Genomic DNA, 19,639 nt, shown 5'->3' with positions numbered 1-19,639 from the left:
TGCTACATATAATAATAATGCACAATTTGATGATCAGTTAGCTATAAAATATGTGAACATTAGTCAAATATATGTTGACCGTTGTTCTACGGTGTATTTATGATGTATGAAGTTCAGTACACAAGATGGTGCTGTTGCTGTATCGTGTCTGTTTTCCATTATAATTTTCTTTTTTTTAATACGGGAAAAAACATAAGATGATGATTAATATTCGATGTTAAATAATACATCTGTTATTAAAAAAAAGAAAAAAAAAAAAAGTATCACGTTAGTTTTAATTAACAACATCAAACATTTTCCTGTAGTGGAAGCTTATAGCCATGTAGGCTAAATAATTTTATATTTGCATGCATTCATAATTGAATGTAGCCTAAATTAATCAAAGTTTACAGATTATAGGCCTATACTACTTTTCAAACGTTATCTAATCGTGATTAATGTGAAGCCAACTTTTTACCCCATTTAATAAAAGGCTATTTGCATTTAGCTGTTTTAACTGAGATGGTCCAGTAGACTAGAACCAAATAACTTGGGGAAGCTTCGAGAAAAACACTGAATTGTTCCATCAACTCTAAGTTGCCAAAGTTCGTTAGAAAAGGACAACATGTAAACATTTAAAATATTATTTTATATAGCCTAAGTGTGTAATTTGTCTGTTATGAAAACTGTTTTGTATTGAATAAATTCTACCATGATGAAGTTCAGAACAACCTTCACTTTCGTCAGTTTTCAGTCCCGCTAAATCAGTTTTGTTTAAAAATAATATTCCACAGTGTCAATATTTAATGCATAGAATAAACCAAAACATTCCAGCCAAATATTTGAGTATAAATAGTTATATTTTTATTAATCCGACATTCACTCGTTTAAGAAGTATAAATATAAAGTTTAACACAAGACACAACAAGCTAGTGTTTCAAACAGGCATCATTAAATACAATAATATGTTTGTTCGTTTTCGTCGCTTTAACAAAACAGATCTTATTTACACATATACAAAAGTGGTCCTACTTTTCGTATCTGGATTACGATTCTCTCGCAAATAATTAGGAAATAAAAGGTGATGGTGACAGAAAATATATTCACAAAGGGAAAGAAAAATATGGTCACATTTTCACGTGGATACAATAATATAAATAAGCGTAGTTAAGAAACTCACTTCTGCTGATCTGCCGAGCCATTCTCATAATGGAATTCATTTTCCACAGCATAAAAAGAAAGAAAGAAAGAAAGAAAGAAAGAAAGAAAGAAAGAAAGAAAGAAAGATCATTCGTTCCTATAGTTTCCAGCAGTGGATCGAAACAGTCTTTCTTTTGTCGTTAAGATCGGATCTGCCATTTTTCTTTTCAATTCAGATTGTCCTTTTCAAATTGTTTTGCAATGTTGCGGATTTTTAAAGCACTTGATAGATGGGATCCTGAGCCGGCTGTTGAGGGCAGTTGGTCGGGGACGGTGCGGGGGCCCCGGTCTCACTCAGGACAGACCCCTCCTGCGGAGAACACGGGCTCCCTTCGTGACCCTCCGGTACTGACAGCACGGGACACGCGGGGGTCTCTGTCGAAATTCGCTCCACGATGCTGGACAGACAATCCAAACTCGAAACCACAGAGTTTTTAGTATTCCGCGCATCAGCTGTAAAGAAATAAATAACACGTTTTAATTTGAACTCAAACTAGATTAACTTAATAATAATAATTTTATGACTTCTATTTAAAAAATAACTGAGTTAATGTTTAAGTGTTTATTTATTTAGTAGCTACAATGAGTTTTCGACGCATGACTTACCATTTGACGTGTCGTTGAAGTAAGAGCTGTCATAACTGTTCCGTCTTCTAGACTGACATGTAGGACCCATAAAATCCATCTAGAAAAATAATAAGAAAATTAGTTACTTTGAAGAAAAGCAATTAAAGTATAAACACGACATTATCATTCGAGAAAGTTAGCATGCTACCAATTTATAATTTGGTATAATTATTTTTTGCCCATGCAAACCAAGTTTAGAACCATTTTGAACCAAGTAAACTACTTCTGAATGAATGAACGACTAAGTAAATATGTAAAAGATATTAAACAGTATAATTACGATACTACAGAATATAAAAATGCACTTCTCACCATGCCATCAGAGCAGTTGGATCTCGGACTGGAGGCATCGGAGTCTCCGCTATAATGTTCCAGAACAGGGTAGTAGTTTTCCTCTTGACTTCTTAGCAGCGCTTGGAGAGACTCAATGTAACTAATGGCGTTTCTCAGAATCTCCACTTTGGGCAGCCTCTGGTTGGGGTTGGTGGACGTGCATCTCTTGAGGGTCTCGAAAGCATCGTTGACTTTGCTGAGTCTTCTCCTCTCCCTCATGGTGGCGGCTTTGCGGCGGTCGGCGTTGGTGGTTTTCCTCTTGCAGGCTTTGCATGCCCACAGCAAGCACCTGCCGGCCTGATGATGCCCGCTGGGCGCCCTAACGTGCTCGTCCTCGATGTGGTGATGCTCGTCGGGCTTGAGCAGGCTCACGTGGACGAGCCTAGGGTCCAGGTCTTCAAAGAAGTGCATGTCGTTGGTGTTGAAGCAAGGGTCGTCGTAGAAATCATCAGCTGATGGGATGGGGAAGGGAATATCCGACAACTCCATCTTTATGTGTTTTAAGGTAAAAAACAAATGGATAGGCTTATACTTGAATGTTTCCCAAGTAGAAAAGTTTTTAAGGATTTAGGAATATTAAGACAAATTCCTTCCGATCCTGAAACAACGTATTGCTCAAGGCAATCTTTAAAAATCGCAGATCCTGGAAAGGTTTCTTTGCTTGTACCCTTCAGGTACTTGTTGCTGGTGAGAGATCATGGCCTGGTTATATTCTGGCCAGCCGGTCAGGGGAGGGTCTTACAGAAGACAGTTTGACCAATGAACGAGTGTTGAGAAAGAGGGCGTGGTCTGACGGCCTGGCACTTCAGCTAATGACGGGGCCATAAAAATGTTAAAATGATGAATTCATTTATAAATAATGGTAAAGTTGCTCGTACCGCTTTGTTTCGTATGCATATTGGTTTGAAATAACTTTATGTGTTTATTTGTCATCAAGTAAACGATTTTGGCTTAGAATTAATTACAATTTTCTTTCAAACATTTGTGGAAGTATTTTTTGTTTGTTTGTTTTCTAAATGAATCTTTCAGCTATAATTTGTTGATTAATAAGTATAGCTATAACTTTGTACTACTGTATTTGATAAGACTACAAACAACGGTTTAGTATTAGTCTAAAGGTAACAAAAATGTGTTGTTAACATTTTGTTTTGGTTTCTAGTGCTCTATGGATAAAAAATGTTTTTCCTATAGTGTTCAATCGAAAATCTCAAACGAGCACGAGTGATAACTCAAAATATCGTTAAAATACATTGAAATACATACACATGTTTGTAGCAGTTCAGGCTTAAATATATTAAATCTTATGGATGATTATTAATATATGTTGTTCAAAACTGGGGGAAAACGTACTCTAAATAATTTTTGACTTGGATCAGTTTTTAATGAAACTTTGGAGTGCTGCTACACTCACATATAAAACATACTGTTCATCTGCTTTAAATAATAATAAAACGCACACACTTACACAGCATGGACAGATTATAAATTTATTTTTGTTTCCCCCAAGGTGCACTTTATTTATTTATTACAGAAAAATCTATTAGGTAGAGGAAATTTATTTCATGATCTAAAGTTGATGATCTATTCATGATGTGGCTCATTTTATTTAGCGTTTCTTACAATAGCTGCTAGAGGCACAATAGTCCAACAATAGGGGGCGTTAAAGAGCCAGTGAGAGTTAAAAACTTCTTTTCTGTGTGAAAAGCCCCAAATGTGTGTTTGTGTGAGTGAGAGAGAGAGAGAGAGAGAGAGAGAGAGAGAGAGAGAGTCTCCTACTGTTTTGCTTCAATACAGGCTGCTGGAGTTAATATTGTAAACTTTAACATATATTCTAAAATTTTATGTTAAAAGTCTAAAAAAGTAATTTGTCACATAACATGACACAATCACATTTTACAGCATTTCTTTTACAGGTATTTTTTTTTTTACTATACAATAAGGTGTCATGTGTTAACATTAATGTATTAACATGAACAAAAGGAACAATACATTTAGTGCAATATTTATTCATCTTTGATAACATTATTTAAAAATACAGTTATTTGTTAGTTCATGTTAGTTCACAGTACATTAACTAATGTTAACAAACAACTTATGATTTGAACAATGCATTAGTAAATGCTGAAATTAACATCAAGATTAATAAATGCTGTAGAAGTATTGTTTATTCTTAGTTCATGTTAATTAATGTTAACGAAGGTTAACTAATGAACCTTATTGTAAAGTGTTACCGAAAAAATAGACAACAGTACATAAAATGTGGACAGTGTTTATTAAAGTCAGTGCAGGATAATATTCAAAAGTCAAAGGTAAAATATAATAAAAATATATATATATATATATAGACAAATATGTAATTTTCATTTGAAGCAGTGCTCACCAAACAAAGACATGTACATGTAAAGTATATTTACTTTTTGCTAACACAAGTAGGCAAAAGTAGGTTTTGTAAAAGAAATAAAAATAAAATTCTCACAAACAAGATAAACAGGCCAATGCAATGTTCCATATACTGTACAAATGCGATACGCTAATTTAAAAAGCTGTCACTGAAAAATATCTTGATTTAACTGGAATGATATTAAAATACTAGCTACAACTGGAGTGAGTTGTTACATACAAAACTGGTACTACTGACAGTGCATGTCTGCACTTTATTTTCCTTTTTGGACCAATATGTAATCTCTCTCAGTCTATCCTCCATTTATCTGTACAAGATATTAGGCCAAAGACATATACTGAAAAAAAATTAGGTGTAGCATTTACTTTTAAACATTTTTAGGCTAGTGCATTTCACAAATAATTACAAAGAAATGACAAGTAACACTGAATTAAACATAAAACTGAAATAGTATATTATATAGTAAAAATCACTTTTTGAACTGCGATCATGGTTCTTAAATGATCACAAACAGGAAATCTAAGCATTCGTCAATGTCTCCTGCAGCCGGTCGATGAGATACTCGCCAAAGCCACCCGTGCTGTCATTGGTGCAGCCCGCTCTGCGAGCGCTGGTCAAGAGGTCACCGATGAGCTTGACCTTTGGGACGAGGGGCTGAATGAACTGACTTTTGATTACGCTGGCGGTGTGTGGATCCCCGTACTCGTGTGCCAGCTGAATCAGCTCCAGCATGACACTCATCTCTTCCTTCCACTGGTTAAGCATCATCTCCACAGCGGGAAGAATGGCACACACCTCTTCAGTGCCTGGCCTCTGGAAATGTTACATATTGTATGTTAAATACAGAATTAATCGCTTCTGGATGCTGATTGGTCAGTGCAGGGTTCCAGCACCATTCTGAAATGTAATAGCCCCCTACAGGTGCTTGGACTTCACAGACGCATGTGAGGGAAGCCCGTGAGTCCCCCGCATGTGTGGAAGTCTGTGTCAAGTGTGCCATTTGGGACAGGGCTGATTTGGCATGGCCTTGAGTGCCGTTGAAGGTACATGTGATTTTTTAATTTAAATTTTGTGTCTAATTGGTTTGGTATTCATAGGCAAGTCACATTTGAGCTAATGACAAACAAATAACAAGATAAAGAAAACTTTTTAAACTTTTACACACACGCCAACTATTTTAAAATGGGCCTTTTCTATTTATGTTAGTTTTATATGGTTATTATTATTATTTTTTTTTTACTTTTTAAGGAACTACATTAGTTAATGAACTAAAAATGAACAAAGCATTTAGTAATCTTACTGTTTTAGCATTGTGTTTGTTAACAGTAGTTAATGCACTGTGAGCTAACATGAACAAACAATGTTCGACTGAACGACTGTATTTTTATTAACTACCACTAACTAAGATTAATAAATAGTGTAATAAATCTACTGTTCATTGTTTGTTCATGTTAGTTAATACATTAACTAATGTTAACAAATGACACCTTACTGTGCTGCTGAAAAGTTTCATCTGAATCACTATTAAAATGTCATGTGGTGTTACCATCAAATGAAAAGCAACATTTTCCTTACATCTTGAATACATGTGAGTGTGCTTAACCATTATTTGACAACATTTTTGACACCTTATTGTAAACTGCTGTTGAAAAGTTTCATTTGAATCACTATAAAAATGTCATGTGGTGTTACCATCTAATAAAAAGCAACATTTTTACTTACATCTTGAATACATGTGAGTGTGCTTAATCATTATTTGACTATATTTTTGAAACCTTATTGTAAAGTGCTGCCAAAAAGTTTCATTTGAATCACTATAAAAATGTCATGTGGTGTTACCAACAAAAAATCAACATTTTCCTTACATCTTAAATATATGTTTGTGTGCTTAACCATTATTTGACAACATTTTTGACACCTTATTGTAAAGTGCTGTTGAAAAGTTTCATTTGAATCACTTTAAAAATGTCATGTGGTGTTACCATCAAATAAAAAGCCACATTTTCCTTACATCTTGAATACATGTGAGTGTGCTTAATCATTATTTGACATTTTTGAACACATTTTGGTAAGGTAAAAAGTTTTTACAAATATCACTAATTATTTATTCCAAATATCATTATGTTTTTGGGAGTTGCACTACTTGACATTTTACATTTTACAAACCTGAACAAGCCTTATTAATCTTAATAAAAATCTAATTACCTGATATTTTATAAAGATTTTATTTTAAATAAAAATAGTAATAAGAATAATAAATAAATAAAAAAGTTTAAATATTTTTTCCTAATAAAACATTATGCTAAACTACATGAGAAGTGGTTTATTCCAAGAATTTTATTATTTTAATTATGTCATTTTCTTCATAATATAGCAGGACAGCTGTAGTTGGTTCAGTAAGAATTTAATAAATTAATGTTTTTATTCTGTAAGGCTGCATAAATTGATCAAAAATTACAGTAAAGACATTTATAATGGCACAGAAGATTTCTATTTAAAATTAAAAGCTTCTCTTTTGAACTTTCAATTCATCAAAGCAGCTAAACTGTTTTCAACATTGATATTAATAAATATTTCAGCATATTAGAATAATTTCTAAAGGATAATGTGACACTGAAGACTGGAGTAATGATGCTGAAAATTCAGCTTTGCAACACAGGAATAAATTATATTTCACAATATATTTACATAGAAAACATTTATTGTACATTGTAATATTTAACAGTATTACTGTTTTTTTTTAATCAACTAAATGCAGCCAAAAATCTTTTTAATGCATTTTTGAATAAATTATCATTGAAATAATGTAAGTAACTTTAAAATGCTTCAAAAGCTTTACTAAACAACTCAAAAACCATCTAAAAATGGATCAACCCACATATAAGTCAACTTTTAACTGAGCTACAATTAACTAAGGCTGCACACAGTTGTTTCCGAGTGTGTCCGACCACTGCCCAGCACGGATGTGCGGATAACAAGGTGTTCAAAATCGCTGCTGATGGACCCTCACCAGTCCCAGTCCGGATCAATTTTACACGAGTCATAAAATCAGGGAAGGGTGGAAAGTAAAAAAATAGAAAGGAGAGAAGAGAGGACGCAGTGTAAAGTGACAGCAGTGCGAGTGCCATGGAATCCATCTGGAACTACAATTAATGCACTGTCCTTCCGCCTTCACATTAATCTCGCCAATTTTCCGGAACTCAGGGGAAACGTATACCCTAACAGGCATTAAAGGGGAGATCTCTGCAAAACCCCCCGCTGGTTTACCCCCATCGCTCTCTTTCTCTCTGCCCTCCATCCCCCTTTAGAGCTGCTGCCTTAGAGCAGACAGGAATCAAAGGGAAAATGTAATTTTTTTGGAAAAATTGGCATTTAAATAGAGTTTAAATGAATGATGCCTTTCTTGTGCCATAACTGGGTGCAAATATGGGCCACTTTTGCCAAGTCTTGTGGCAGCGCTCTGGTTAACTGGTTAGATGAGTGAGTTACCTGGATGTTCTTATTGCAGTATTTTCCTCCACGCTGAGACAGATACTGCAGCATTGCCTCTGCCTGCTTTAGCTCCTTCTCTGATTCCTGATGAAAATACGCAGATACTCTGGGTAAAGCCAGATCACTCTGCTCAAAGATTTTGGCCTGAAACACAGAACGGAAGACAGATCTGATTTAGTAAAAACAAACCGGAAAATGATTTTGCTAACCAAAGTTTCCTGTATGGTTTCCTGTAAGTGAAGAAAAGGGGTCAGAATGATTTTTTTTTTTTTTTTTTTTTTTTAATAAATAAAATTTCTTTCTATTTCCTGCAAACCTTTAAAAAAGTCTGCTCTAAAGACATATTGGTAATACTTCACAATCAGGTGTTAACATTAATCTATTAACTAACATGAATGAACAATACATTTATTACAGTATTTATTAATCTTTGTTAATGTTAGTTAATAAAAATACAGTCGTTCACTGTTTGCTCACGTTAGTTCACAGTGCATTAACTAATTTTAACAAACACAACTTTTTATTAATGCATTAGTAAATGCTGAAACTAACATTAACTAAGATGAGCAAATGCTGTAGTATTTTTCATACTTAGTTAATGTTAACTAATATTAACTAATGTTAACCAATGAACCTTACTGTAAAGTGTTACTGACATATTTATTCTTTCTGGCCTTTAAAATTTCTTAATCATTGTGATCTGTGATTTTTTTTGTCAGTATTATTACTTTTAGGCTACTATATATTGTTATATTGTACAGTATTGTACACTATTCTTATAGTGTTCAGTCTTGGATATTTATACAAATCTGTTACAATTACAATGAAATTTGGCAAAAGAAGTAGCAAAATACTTTATTATTGTTAATAACATTTTTTAAAAAGTCTCATGTCACGTGATAAGAAGCCATTTTGTTGTCACGTGACAAAAACTAACAATGAGGACCACTTTAGACCCCCATGGATGTTTCGAGATCAGTACGTTAATGATATTCATTCATATTCACATTCATTTTTTTAACAAACAAACAACAATTCAGCTTTGTACATTCCAGTATGATGCAAGCAAAGCGTTTAGTTGGCCAACTTTGGATATTCCATTGTGTCATGAAATCAGTATTTTGTTTAAAATGGTAAAAACGTCTTTCAAGACTCTATAAACCAACAATGAAAAGATAACATTTTTAAGGAGTTTAAATTTAAAGTCAGGAGTTTAAAGTCATTTTTAAAAACGTCACATGCTTATCTTAGTCATCCTTGTTTATTTATTTTTTAGGTATTTATATATTTATATATTATGATATTTATACCTAATAAAACATCAGTGCAGTGATAAAAACCAGTGTTTTTATATAGGGCGTCATTGGTTGGCTCGGGCTAGGTGGGGGTTATTGGGCTATACAGTTAGGCTGACAACAACCCATGATGTACTAAACTTTCCCATACAACGCAGTTTGACAAGACTAAACATATAATTCTAAAAACGCTGCTACACTTATGATTTGTGGTGCTGTATTGCCTAACTTTGCATCATGTTTACAGTAAAGTTCTTACCAGCGCTTCCAGTCTGTAAGAGACCTCCATAAGCAGAGTGGAAACTCCACACAGACTTTCCTCCACAACAATCGGGAAGTTTTGCCTCGCCAGACTCGCATCAGAAGTTACATGTGTTTTACAGAGGGGAAGGCAAGTTTTTATTCGCTTTACTCTCGGTTCCGACATGTTCACGCTGTAACGGACATCAATACTGAACACTGTCCTCGGTGATTTCAAGCGTCCTCCTATGACTAAGTTCGTCGCATTTCCGTATTGTGAAGAAATAAATGCACTTATGATGAAATAGTTATGAAGTAATCTTTAAAGTCGACGGCTGCTGGATAAACGCAGATGCGGGGGGACGGAACAAAACGTTTCCCGTTCATTCTGTCAAGTTCATCCGGTATAATGTGGGTGGATGCATGAGTGGGTAACCTGCTCTACGAACATGTACTATGGTTTTACTGTAGTTTGTTGTTATGTTAATACAATAATGATATTAAATGATCTAGAATGACTTGATCTACTTATTATATGATTATTTTATGACAATTTCCCTGCTAAACAGCCTAAACGGGTTTGCTGATATAAACTGCCCTTGTAAAGAATTAATGTACTTAAGATCTTAAGTGCTGTACTTGCAGATGATATCATATTAATTATAAAAGACTATTTACGTGTGGTTTTATGACAATTCACACCTTACACACCTAAAAGTTTTACTTTAAAGTAAATAAAAAATTATAATGTTTCAGTAATGCTTTAAAGTACACTTACTGGCATGTAAAGTACTTGATTATACACTGTGTTGTGTTATTTTAAGTGAATATATTTCAAATGTACTAAACTGCAACATCATCTTTATAAATGTGTAATTACAAATATATGTAGATACATAGAAATAAACATTACATTAAAGTATATGTTAGTTTTCCACTATAAATATATTTTAAAGACTATATCAACTTATGTAAAGCGGATCCAAAAAAGCATTCCTCAAGTAATTACATGCATTAAACATTTTAATTATATAATAAATACATTTTAATACATTAATTTAAATGTAAATGGCATGCAATAAAAATATTGCATTCAGTTTGCGCTTAAGTATATATTTTAAGTATATATATATATATATATATATATATATATATATATATATATATATATATATACTTAAATCAAGTGTATACATATATGCATTTGTTAATTAGTTAATTAATTAATTAATTTATATTTGATTATAAATATTATAAGGAATATTAAAGTGTTTCCACAAAAAAAAAAAAAAAAAAAAAAAGGATGAAAACACTTTAATATTTTAGCAAAAATGTGACCCTGGACCACAAAACCAGTCTTAAGTCACTGGGTTTTATTTGTAGCAATAGCAAAAAATACATTGTATTGGTCAAAATTATTGATTTTTCTTTTATGGCAAAAATCATTAGGAAATTAAGTAAAGATCATGTTCCATGAAGATATTTTGTAAAATTCCTACTGTAAATGTATGAAAACTTATATTTTGATTAGTCATATACATTGTTAAGAACATTATTTAAAGAACTTTAAAGGTGATTTTCTCATTATTTTGATTTTTTTTGCACCCTCAGATTCCTGATTCTTAAATAGTTGTATCTCGGCCAAATATTGTCCTATCCTAACAAACCATAGATCAACGGAAAGCGGATGTATAAATCTCATTTGTGAAAAAATGACCCTTATGACAGGTTTTGTGATCCAGGGTCACAAGTTAAGTAATCAGTTACTTCAAAGTTTGAAAAAAACATCACATCTTTGCATTTTTTAAAGACACTGTTATTCTCCAAGGACATTTCATCTCAGAAGTTTACATCAGGTTTAAGCCTGTTTACACCAAGAGCACTAACTATAACTAACTATGTTATCGACCACATCAACGCACAATAACATTCTGTTTATTATATACTGCTTTTATGTCATCTGTCACTTTAAATGCTCAAGCATTTTAAATCAGGATGGATTCTGATTGGCTGTCAGTATTTTTATCATCAATTAACTGCCACTTTATCTATCTTCTTATTATTTTGCTAGCGTCAGATGTGAGTTTTTCTTTAAAACTCTGTCTAAATTCCAGCATAGAAGACACTAAAAAGAGGCATCCTTTTCCACTCAAACCAAGTGATTCGGTTGTCCTTTGGGATGTTTGCTGTGTCCCCCCTGCCCTCTTCCCTGGTGGACCCGTCTCTTGTTTCATCAGTGGCCTGTGTCATTGCGCCCTCCTCAGTGCGGATGACTGACACGAGGGACTGGGAGATCCCCGGGGGCCTGTTGGGTCTGGATGGAAGAAAGGGGAACACTCAGCGTACGTCCAGCATTGGGTCAGCAGGACTTGCACTCTTGACTTGACCTCTGCACCTCTCAGACACATATACAATGACCTGGGCTGAACTTAAGTGTAACAAATTACACACACACTCACTCTGGGGAAACAGACCCGGATCAGGATAAATTTCAGTTCAAATTCAGAATTAAGTTTGCGAGCTGACCCACATTTCTGAGTCATTATAGGTCACAGCCTGTGGTTCTTGTACGTGGTGGCGGGTATGTGTTGTGTGCCCTGAGATAACGATGCAACAGAGCTGTCATACATTTGGGCAGCTTGCTGTAGACCTCCTTCAAGGATACCACCTGCCTTTTGTCCATGTTTTGTCTTTGTCTGTGGGTTTCTTAGTGCAGCTGTCCAAAAACACTCAAGACTTTCGGTCTTGTTCCTGGTTTTGTTTCTCGTCTCACCTGAAATATCCTCCAAACATTCTTCAAATGCTGTTTGTTTTGACTACTATTAATACACTTGTATAAATCCAGTGGCAACAATTTCTGACTTGATATATATATTAAAAAAACATGAATCATGCTTTGTCCTTTTGATCATCTGTTTTAGGTTTTAGCCCTGTTTATTGATTAAAAAAGAAGAAAAAAAAATATTTCACCCCAAATCTAAGTCTCTTATGACTTCTTTCTCTTTTCTGCATTTATTTTTGTAAAAACAAACTGTAATACTGTAAAATATTATTACAGTTTAGCTTATTATTTTCTATTTTAAAATGTAATTGATTCCTGTGATGGCAAAGCAAAATTCTTTCCAGGAAATTTTGTTGCATAGAACTGGAATAGAAATGAAATGGAATTCGAAAGTTAGAATATAATTAGAATAGAAATAGAATCTTATATAAGTTTAAAAATGCCTTTACTGTTTCCTTTGATCAATTTAATGCTTCCTTACTAAGTCAAAATAATAATTTTATTAGAATTAAATTATATTTTAGGCACCATTAACCTTTGCAGTATGGCATTATTTGTATAACAGTTCATTCATATTTTATATTTTCAATATTTATTTATTTACCTTCATCAAACACTACCTTTTTTTCCAGGATATTTTGATGAATAGAAAGTTCAAAATAGCATAATTAATTTGAAATAGAATTAGAATAGACATGAAATAGAATTAGAATGTTAGAATAGAATTAGATTAGAAATATAATCTTATATAAGTTTGAAAATGTCTTTACTGTCTTTGATCAATTTAATGCTTCCTTACTAAGTCAAAATAATAATTTTGTTAGAATTAAATTGTATTTTTAGGATCATTAACATTTGCAGCATCCCACTGTTTGTTATCAATATTTATTTATTACCTTCTTTTCCAGGATATTTTGATGAATAGAAAGTTCAAAATAACAGTTCATTTGAAATAGAATTAGAACAGAAGTGAAATAGAATTATAATAGAAATAGAGTCTTATATATGTTTAAAAATGTCTTTACTATCTCCTTTGACCAATTTAATGCTTCCAAAGTCAAAATAATAGTTTTTAGAGTTTTTTTTCTAAGACCATTAAGTTCATTAAGTATTTATTCATATTGTTTATTTTCAATACCTATTTATTTACCCTTATCAGATACTACCTTCTTTTCAAGGATATTTTGATGAATATAAAGTTCAAAATAACAGAATTTATTTGAAATAGAATTAGAATAGAAATGGAATTGAATTACAATGTTAGAATTTTTTTTAATAGAAATAGATTCTTATATGTTTGAAAATGTATTTACCATCTCCTTTGATCAATTTAATGCTTCCTTACTAAGTCAAAATAATAATTTTTTAGATTTTTTAGAATTACATTTTATTACTAGGACCAATAACTTTTGCAGCATGACATTATTCATTCATATTTTCTAATTTCAATAATATTAATTTATTCACCTTTAGCAAGTGTGACCTTTTATCCAGGGTATTTTGATGAATAAAAGGTTCAAAATATTATAATTGATTTAAAATAAAATTACAATAGAAATATAATGGAATTAGAATGTTAGAATATAATTAGATTAGAAATAGAATCTTATATAAGTTTAAAAATGTCTTTACTGCCCCCTTTGATCAATTTAATGCTTTCTTAAAAATAATAATTTTTTTAGAATTAAATTTTATTTTTAGGACCATTAACTTTTGCAGCATGAGATTATTTATATGACAGTTAATTCGTATTTGTTTATTTTCAATATTTATTTACTACCTTCTTTTCCAGAATATTTGAATGAATAGAAAGTTCAAAATAAAATAATTAATTTGAAATAAAATTAGAATAGAATTGAAATAGAATTAGAATAGAAATAGAATCTTATATAAGTTTAAAAATGTCTTTACTGTCTCCTAATTAATTTAATGCTTCCTTACTAAGTCAAAATAATAATTTAGTTTGAATTAAATTGTATTTCTAGGATGATTAACTTTTGCAGCATGACATTACTTTTATGACAGTTCATTCAAATTTTCTAATTTCAATAATATTTATTTATTTGTTTACTTACCTTTATCAAATACAACCTTTAATCCAGGGCATTTAATTGAATAGAAAGTGCAAAATAACAATTTTACTTGCAATAGAATTAGAACAGAAGTGAAATAGAATTAGAATGTCTCCTAGAATTAATTAATTTATTATTTTCAATACTTATTTATTTACATTTATCAATAGTACCTTCTTTCCACGACATTTTGATCAGTAGAAAGTTCTAAATAACATAATTTATTTGAAACAGAATTAGAATAGAAATGAAATAGAATTAGAATGTTAGAATAGAATTAGAATAGAAATAGAATCTTTATCATTTTAAAAATGACTTTATTGTCTCATTTGATCAATTTAATGCTTACTAAGACAAAATAATAAATAATAAAGAAATAATTTTGTTAGAATTAAATTTTATTTCTAGGACCATTAACTTTTGCAGTATGACTTTATTTGTATGACAGTTCATATTTATTTATTTCTTCATTTACCTTTATCAAATACTACCTTATGCATGTCACATTGAAGAATTGTGGCTTCACTTACTTGCTATATGCATATATAACATTTTTAAGTGTTTTAAATTTCGTTTTTATGCATTTGAAGTGAAACATGACCTGTTCTTTATATATGTATATGCATTTATCCTAAAATTAAGTTTTGCTTATGTTTAACCCTAACCCTAACCCTAATTATACAAATTTTATGCAATTACCCACTCAGTATTACCACATAGAATATTAACTTTCAACAACCAATTCAACAAGAAACACACATATTTACATGCATAGTCTTACAAATGCTGTTCTGATGCTTGTTGGTGATAGGACGAGTGCTTCCCACACCTGCTTTGAGCTGTAAAGATGGTGAACTGCCCTGACGAGACGTTTTTACAACAACCCCGACTCTGTGTTTGGACAGGCCCAGCGCTAGATTACATTACCAATGGATTACACAATGGACAATGAGTGGACAGAGGGTTCTGCTGGACATGTGGTCTCGACCGTGTTGCAGCATTACAGGGATTATAGCCCCAAAAACAGATTTATGAATATGTCATCCAGGAGTCAGTCAGAGTCAGAGTTTGTCTTGCCTAACTTCAGCTAGGCTTAAAGGGACGAGGCCTCGAGCTGCAGTGTCTGGTCTTGTTAAAGACCAGCAGTATTGTCTTTACTTATTGATAGTCCAGGGTGGCTCATACTGGCTAGACGTCTCCCCCTTCATGTTACCCAAACGCAGCAGAGGCTTAACTGTTTAACCCAAAGGGATATCATTTTCTGTCAGAGGAAAGGATTCCCGCATCCTTTATTGAAGGATTCTGTGATGGAGCTAAAGTATTTTAAAGCTTCTTATTCTTGATTAGGATGACATATTACAATCAGATATACACTACCGTTCAAAAGTTTGGGGTCAGTAAGACTTGTAATAGTCTTTAAAGAAGTCTCTTATGCTCATCAAGGCTGCATTTATTTGATTAAAAATATAGAAAAAAAACAGTAATATTGCAAAATGTTTTTACAATATAAAATAATGTTTTTTTATTTTAACGTACTTTAAAATAGAATTCATTCCTGTGATGAAAAGCTGAATTTTTATCAGCTGTTACTCCAGTCTTAAGTGTCACATGATCCTTCAGAAATCATTCTAATATGCGGATTTATTATTAGAATGATCAATGTTGGATAATATCAACAGTTGTGCTGCCAAATATTTTTTGGAATCTGTGATTTTTTTTTTTTTTTTCAGGATTCTTTCATGAATAACAAGTTTAAAAAGTACAGTGTTTATTCAAAATATAAATATTTTATAACAATGTAAATTATTTATTATTAACTTTTAATAAACTTTTAATTATTAACTTAATACATCCTTGGTGAATAAAAGTATTAATTTCTTAAAAAAAAAAAAAACAATAAAAATGTACTGACCCCAAACTTTTGAACGGTAGTGTACATATTTTTAGCATTATTACTGGAAATGTTGAAAACATTTTTCTTTATTATTTTTTGTAGATTTGTGAAAACAGTAATACACTCTTATTAAAAACAACATGAAGTAACAATAAAGGCATTTATAATGTTACAAAAGTTAAAAAGTACATTTTTACTGAACTTTCTATTCATCAAGGAACCCTGAATAAATGTCACACTATGATAATTATAAGAATTTTTAATAATTTAGCGGCAATTTAGTATATTAGATGCTTTGCATCACAGACATAAATTACATTTTAAAATATATTCAAATAGTAAGCAGTTAATTTAAATTGTAATAATATTTCACATTATTACTGTTTTTTATCAAATAAATTGCATTTTAAAATATATTCAAATAGAAAACAGTTATTTTAAATTGCAATAATATTTCACAGTATTACTGTTAAATCAAATACATTTTAAAAATATATGTTTAAATAGAAAACAGTTATTTTGTAATTATTGTAATTATATTTAACAGTATTACTGATTTTTGATCAAATAAATAATATTTTAAAATATATATTGAAATAGAAAGGATGTTCTATTTAAAAGTTGTAATAATATTTCACAATATTTGTTTTTTTTTTTGATCAAATAAACTGCCTTTTAAAATATATGTAAATAGAAATCAGTTATTTTAAATTGTAATAATATTTCACATTATTACTGTTTTTTAATCAAATTAATTGCATTTTAAAATATATTCAAATAGAAAACAGGTATTTTAAATTGCAATAATATTTCACAGTATTACTGATTTTTAATCAAATAAACAATATTTTAAAATATGTATTTGAATAGAAAAGTTATTTTAAATTGTAATAATATTTCGCAGTATTACTGTTTTTTGATCAAAAATATATATTTTAAATATATATTTAAATGGAAAACAATTATTTGAAATTGCAATAATATTAGTATAATATATAATATATATTACAATATAATATATTGTTTTTGATCAAATAAATTATATTTAAAAATATATTTAAATAGAAAAGTTATTTTAAGTTGTAAGAATATTTCACAGTATTACTGTTTTTTATCAAATAAATTGCCTTTTAAAATATATTCAAATAGAAAACTGTTATTTTAAATTGTAATATTTCACAGTATTACTGTTTTTTAAATCAAATAAATTCAGTTATAAAATATTTGTTTAAACAGAAAATAGTTATTTTAAATCGTAATTATATTTCACAGTATTACTGATTTTTGATCAAATAAATAATATTTTAAAATATATATTTAAATGGAAAACAATTATTTGAAATTGCAATAATATTTCACAGTAATACTGTTTTTGATCAAATAAATTATATTTTAAAATATATATTTAAATGGAAAAGTTATCTTAAGTTGTAATAATATTTCACAGTATTACTGTTTTTTAATCGAATAAATTATATTTTAAAAAATATATTTAAATAGAAAAGTTATTTCGAATTGTAATAATATTTCACAGTATTACTGTTTTGATGAAATAAATTGCCTTTTAAATTATATTCAAATAGAAAACAGTTATTTTAAGTTGTAATAATATTTCACAGTATTACTGTTTTTGAATCAAATAAATTATATACTATATATATATATACATAGAATACAGTTATTTTAAAATGTAATAACATTTTTACAGTATTACTGTTTTTTTATTACATAAGTTGCTTTTTAAAAATATATATAAGTAGAAAAACATTATTGTAATAACTGTTGTTGATAAAATATGTATAATATGTATATGCAAAGAGAAAGAAAATATATTCAATAAACAATAAATATATATATAAAATATATTTATTGTTAATAATAACATGAAGCACATTAATCATATTATATCAAAGTTTCCCAAACTGGAGTTCACGAAAAGCTAATAATTAATTAAAGCATAAAAATGTAAAAGTAAACTAAATCTCAGAATAAAACACTTAAATACAAAAAATTACCTGTAAAATATAATCTTGAAGTATTGTAAAAAGTATTGTAAAATGTAAAAAAAAAAAAAAAAAAAAAAAAAATATATATATATATATATATATATATATATATATAATTATTATTATTATTGTTATTATTATTATTATTATTAAATATATATACATTTGAATAATGCATACTCTAAACATACTACTGTATTTTATTATGCACCAAGCCACACTATAGTATTGCAGCCTGAAAAATCCAACTAGTTTTGCTGTACCATCTTTAATCCTCCCAGGGTAATTACGGGATGTCCTTTCCGAAGTATTCCTCTTTAGATGTCTGAAAGGGCTGCCCAGTTGGGTCATTACACCAGCTATGTAAATCCGACCCCATTTATCAATTACAGTCTAAATTGTTAAAGGATATTGTCTCATATTTCTAATACATTCTTGAAAAATCACCCAAGTGTTTGATTTCAGACTAATGAGGGTGTCTGCTCCTTTATAGTTTACCATCTCATTTGTGGAGCTATTTTTGTGATTGTTGATCCGGGGCATCAGGGAGTGTGTGTGTAAATTCATACCACATCAGCATCGGAATGTGGCCTTTTGCTTTTAATGCCCGTCTCTCATCGCACAACTCAAAATATAAGAAGTAACTCCCACTCATCTGAGACTCAGGAATTTGTCACAGTGCCTTGGCACTTGTTTTTAACAGAGAAGACACATTAACACTTCGGACGTGACGTTTCTTTGTAGGTTTATTTTGTTACGGACTAAATTCAAAATGGATACGAGTGTGAAAAGCAGTTTTGTTGTTACATTATAGGCTTTATATAAACATTCTCTGGACCTGCTTTAAATTAGGTGTTTAAATTAATTGTTAGGTACAATGTACCTTTTGTGTTCACATTGAATTGCAAAACACTTCTGCTGCTATTGAAGTAGGATACGGGCAGGGTTAGCATTGTAATTATAGACGTAACTACAGAAATGAATTACAGATGTAATTACATAATGTCATTTTTAAATATAAATGGAAAAACATGGCAAATATTAATTAAAATGTAAGTAAACAGTAGTTAAGGACACTTCATATAAAGTGAGTCCCATTTTCTTAAACTCATCATATAGTGAGAAAAAAAAATCATAAAAATGCTATACCCAGCAACCAAAATATCAATAAGACCAACTGATGTAATCTGGATTATGTAATCAGATTCCAAAAATTAAGCACTTGTAATTTGGTTACATTTATTTATTTATTTTAGTCGTTGTTTGTATTTTTAACTTATAAAGGCTTTAAAATTGGTCAGTATTTTGTTAGTTATAT

At 30.5% G+C, this 19,639-nt stretch overlaps 2 protein-coding genes across 2 annotated transcripts; both read right to left on the bottom strand.

Moving 5' to 3' along the window:
• Nucleotides 1–833: 833 nt before the first annotated feature.
• Nucleotides 834–2,825, bottom strand: myod1 (myogenic differentiation 1). The gene is made up of 3 exons (XM_051100176.1): nt 2,119–2,825; nt 1,786–1,864; nt 834–1,632 (listed from the first exon to the last, which is right to left on the bottom strand). Exons 1-3 carry the CDS (start codon nt 2,626–2,628, stop codon nt 1,394–1,396), a joined length of 828 nt encoding a protein of 275 aa, XP_050956133.1. The 5' UTR covers nt 2,629–2,825; the 3' UTR covers nt 834–1,393.
• Nucleotides 2,826–4,392: 1,567 nt separating this feature from the next.
• Nucleotides 4,393–9,971, bottom strand: zgc:172145 (Ferritin light chain, oocyte isoform-like). Its single transcript, XM_051100179.1, has 3 exons — nt 9,587–9,971; nt 8,030–8,176; nt 4,393–5,353 (listed from the first exon to the last, which is right to left on the bottom strand). Exons 1-3 carry the CDS (start codon nt 9,752–9,754, stop codon nt 5,060–5,062), a joined length of 609 nt encoding a protein of 202 aa, XP_050956136.1. The 5' UTR covers nt 9,755–9,971; the 3' UTR covers nt 4,393–5,059.
• Between the last annotated feature and the right edge of the window lie 9,668 nt (nt 9,972–19,639).

This window comes from Labeo rohita, chromosome 25 (genome assembly GCF_022985175.1).
Source record: "Labeo rohita strain BAU-BD-2019 chromosome 25, IGBB_LRoh.1.0, whole genome shotgun sequence".
Classification (NCBI taxonomy): Eukaryota; Metazoa; Chordata; class Actinopteri; order Cypriniformes; family Cyprinidae; genus Labeo; species Labeo rohita.
This window is presented reverse-complemented; position numbering and strand designations above follow the sequence as displayed.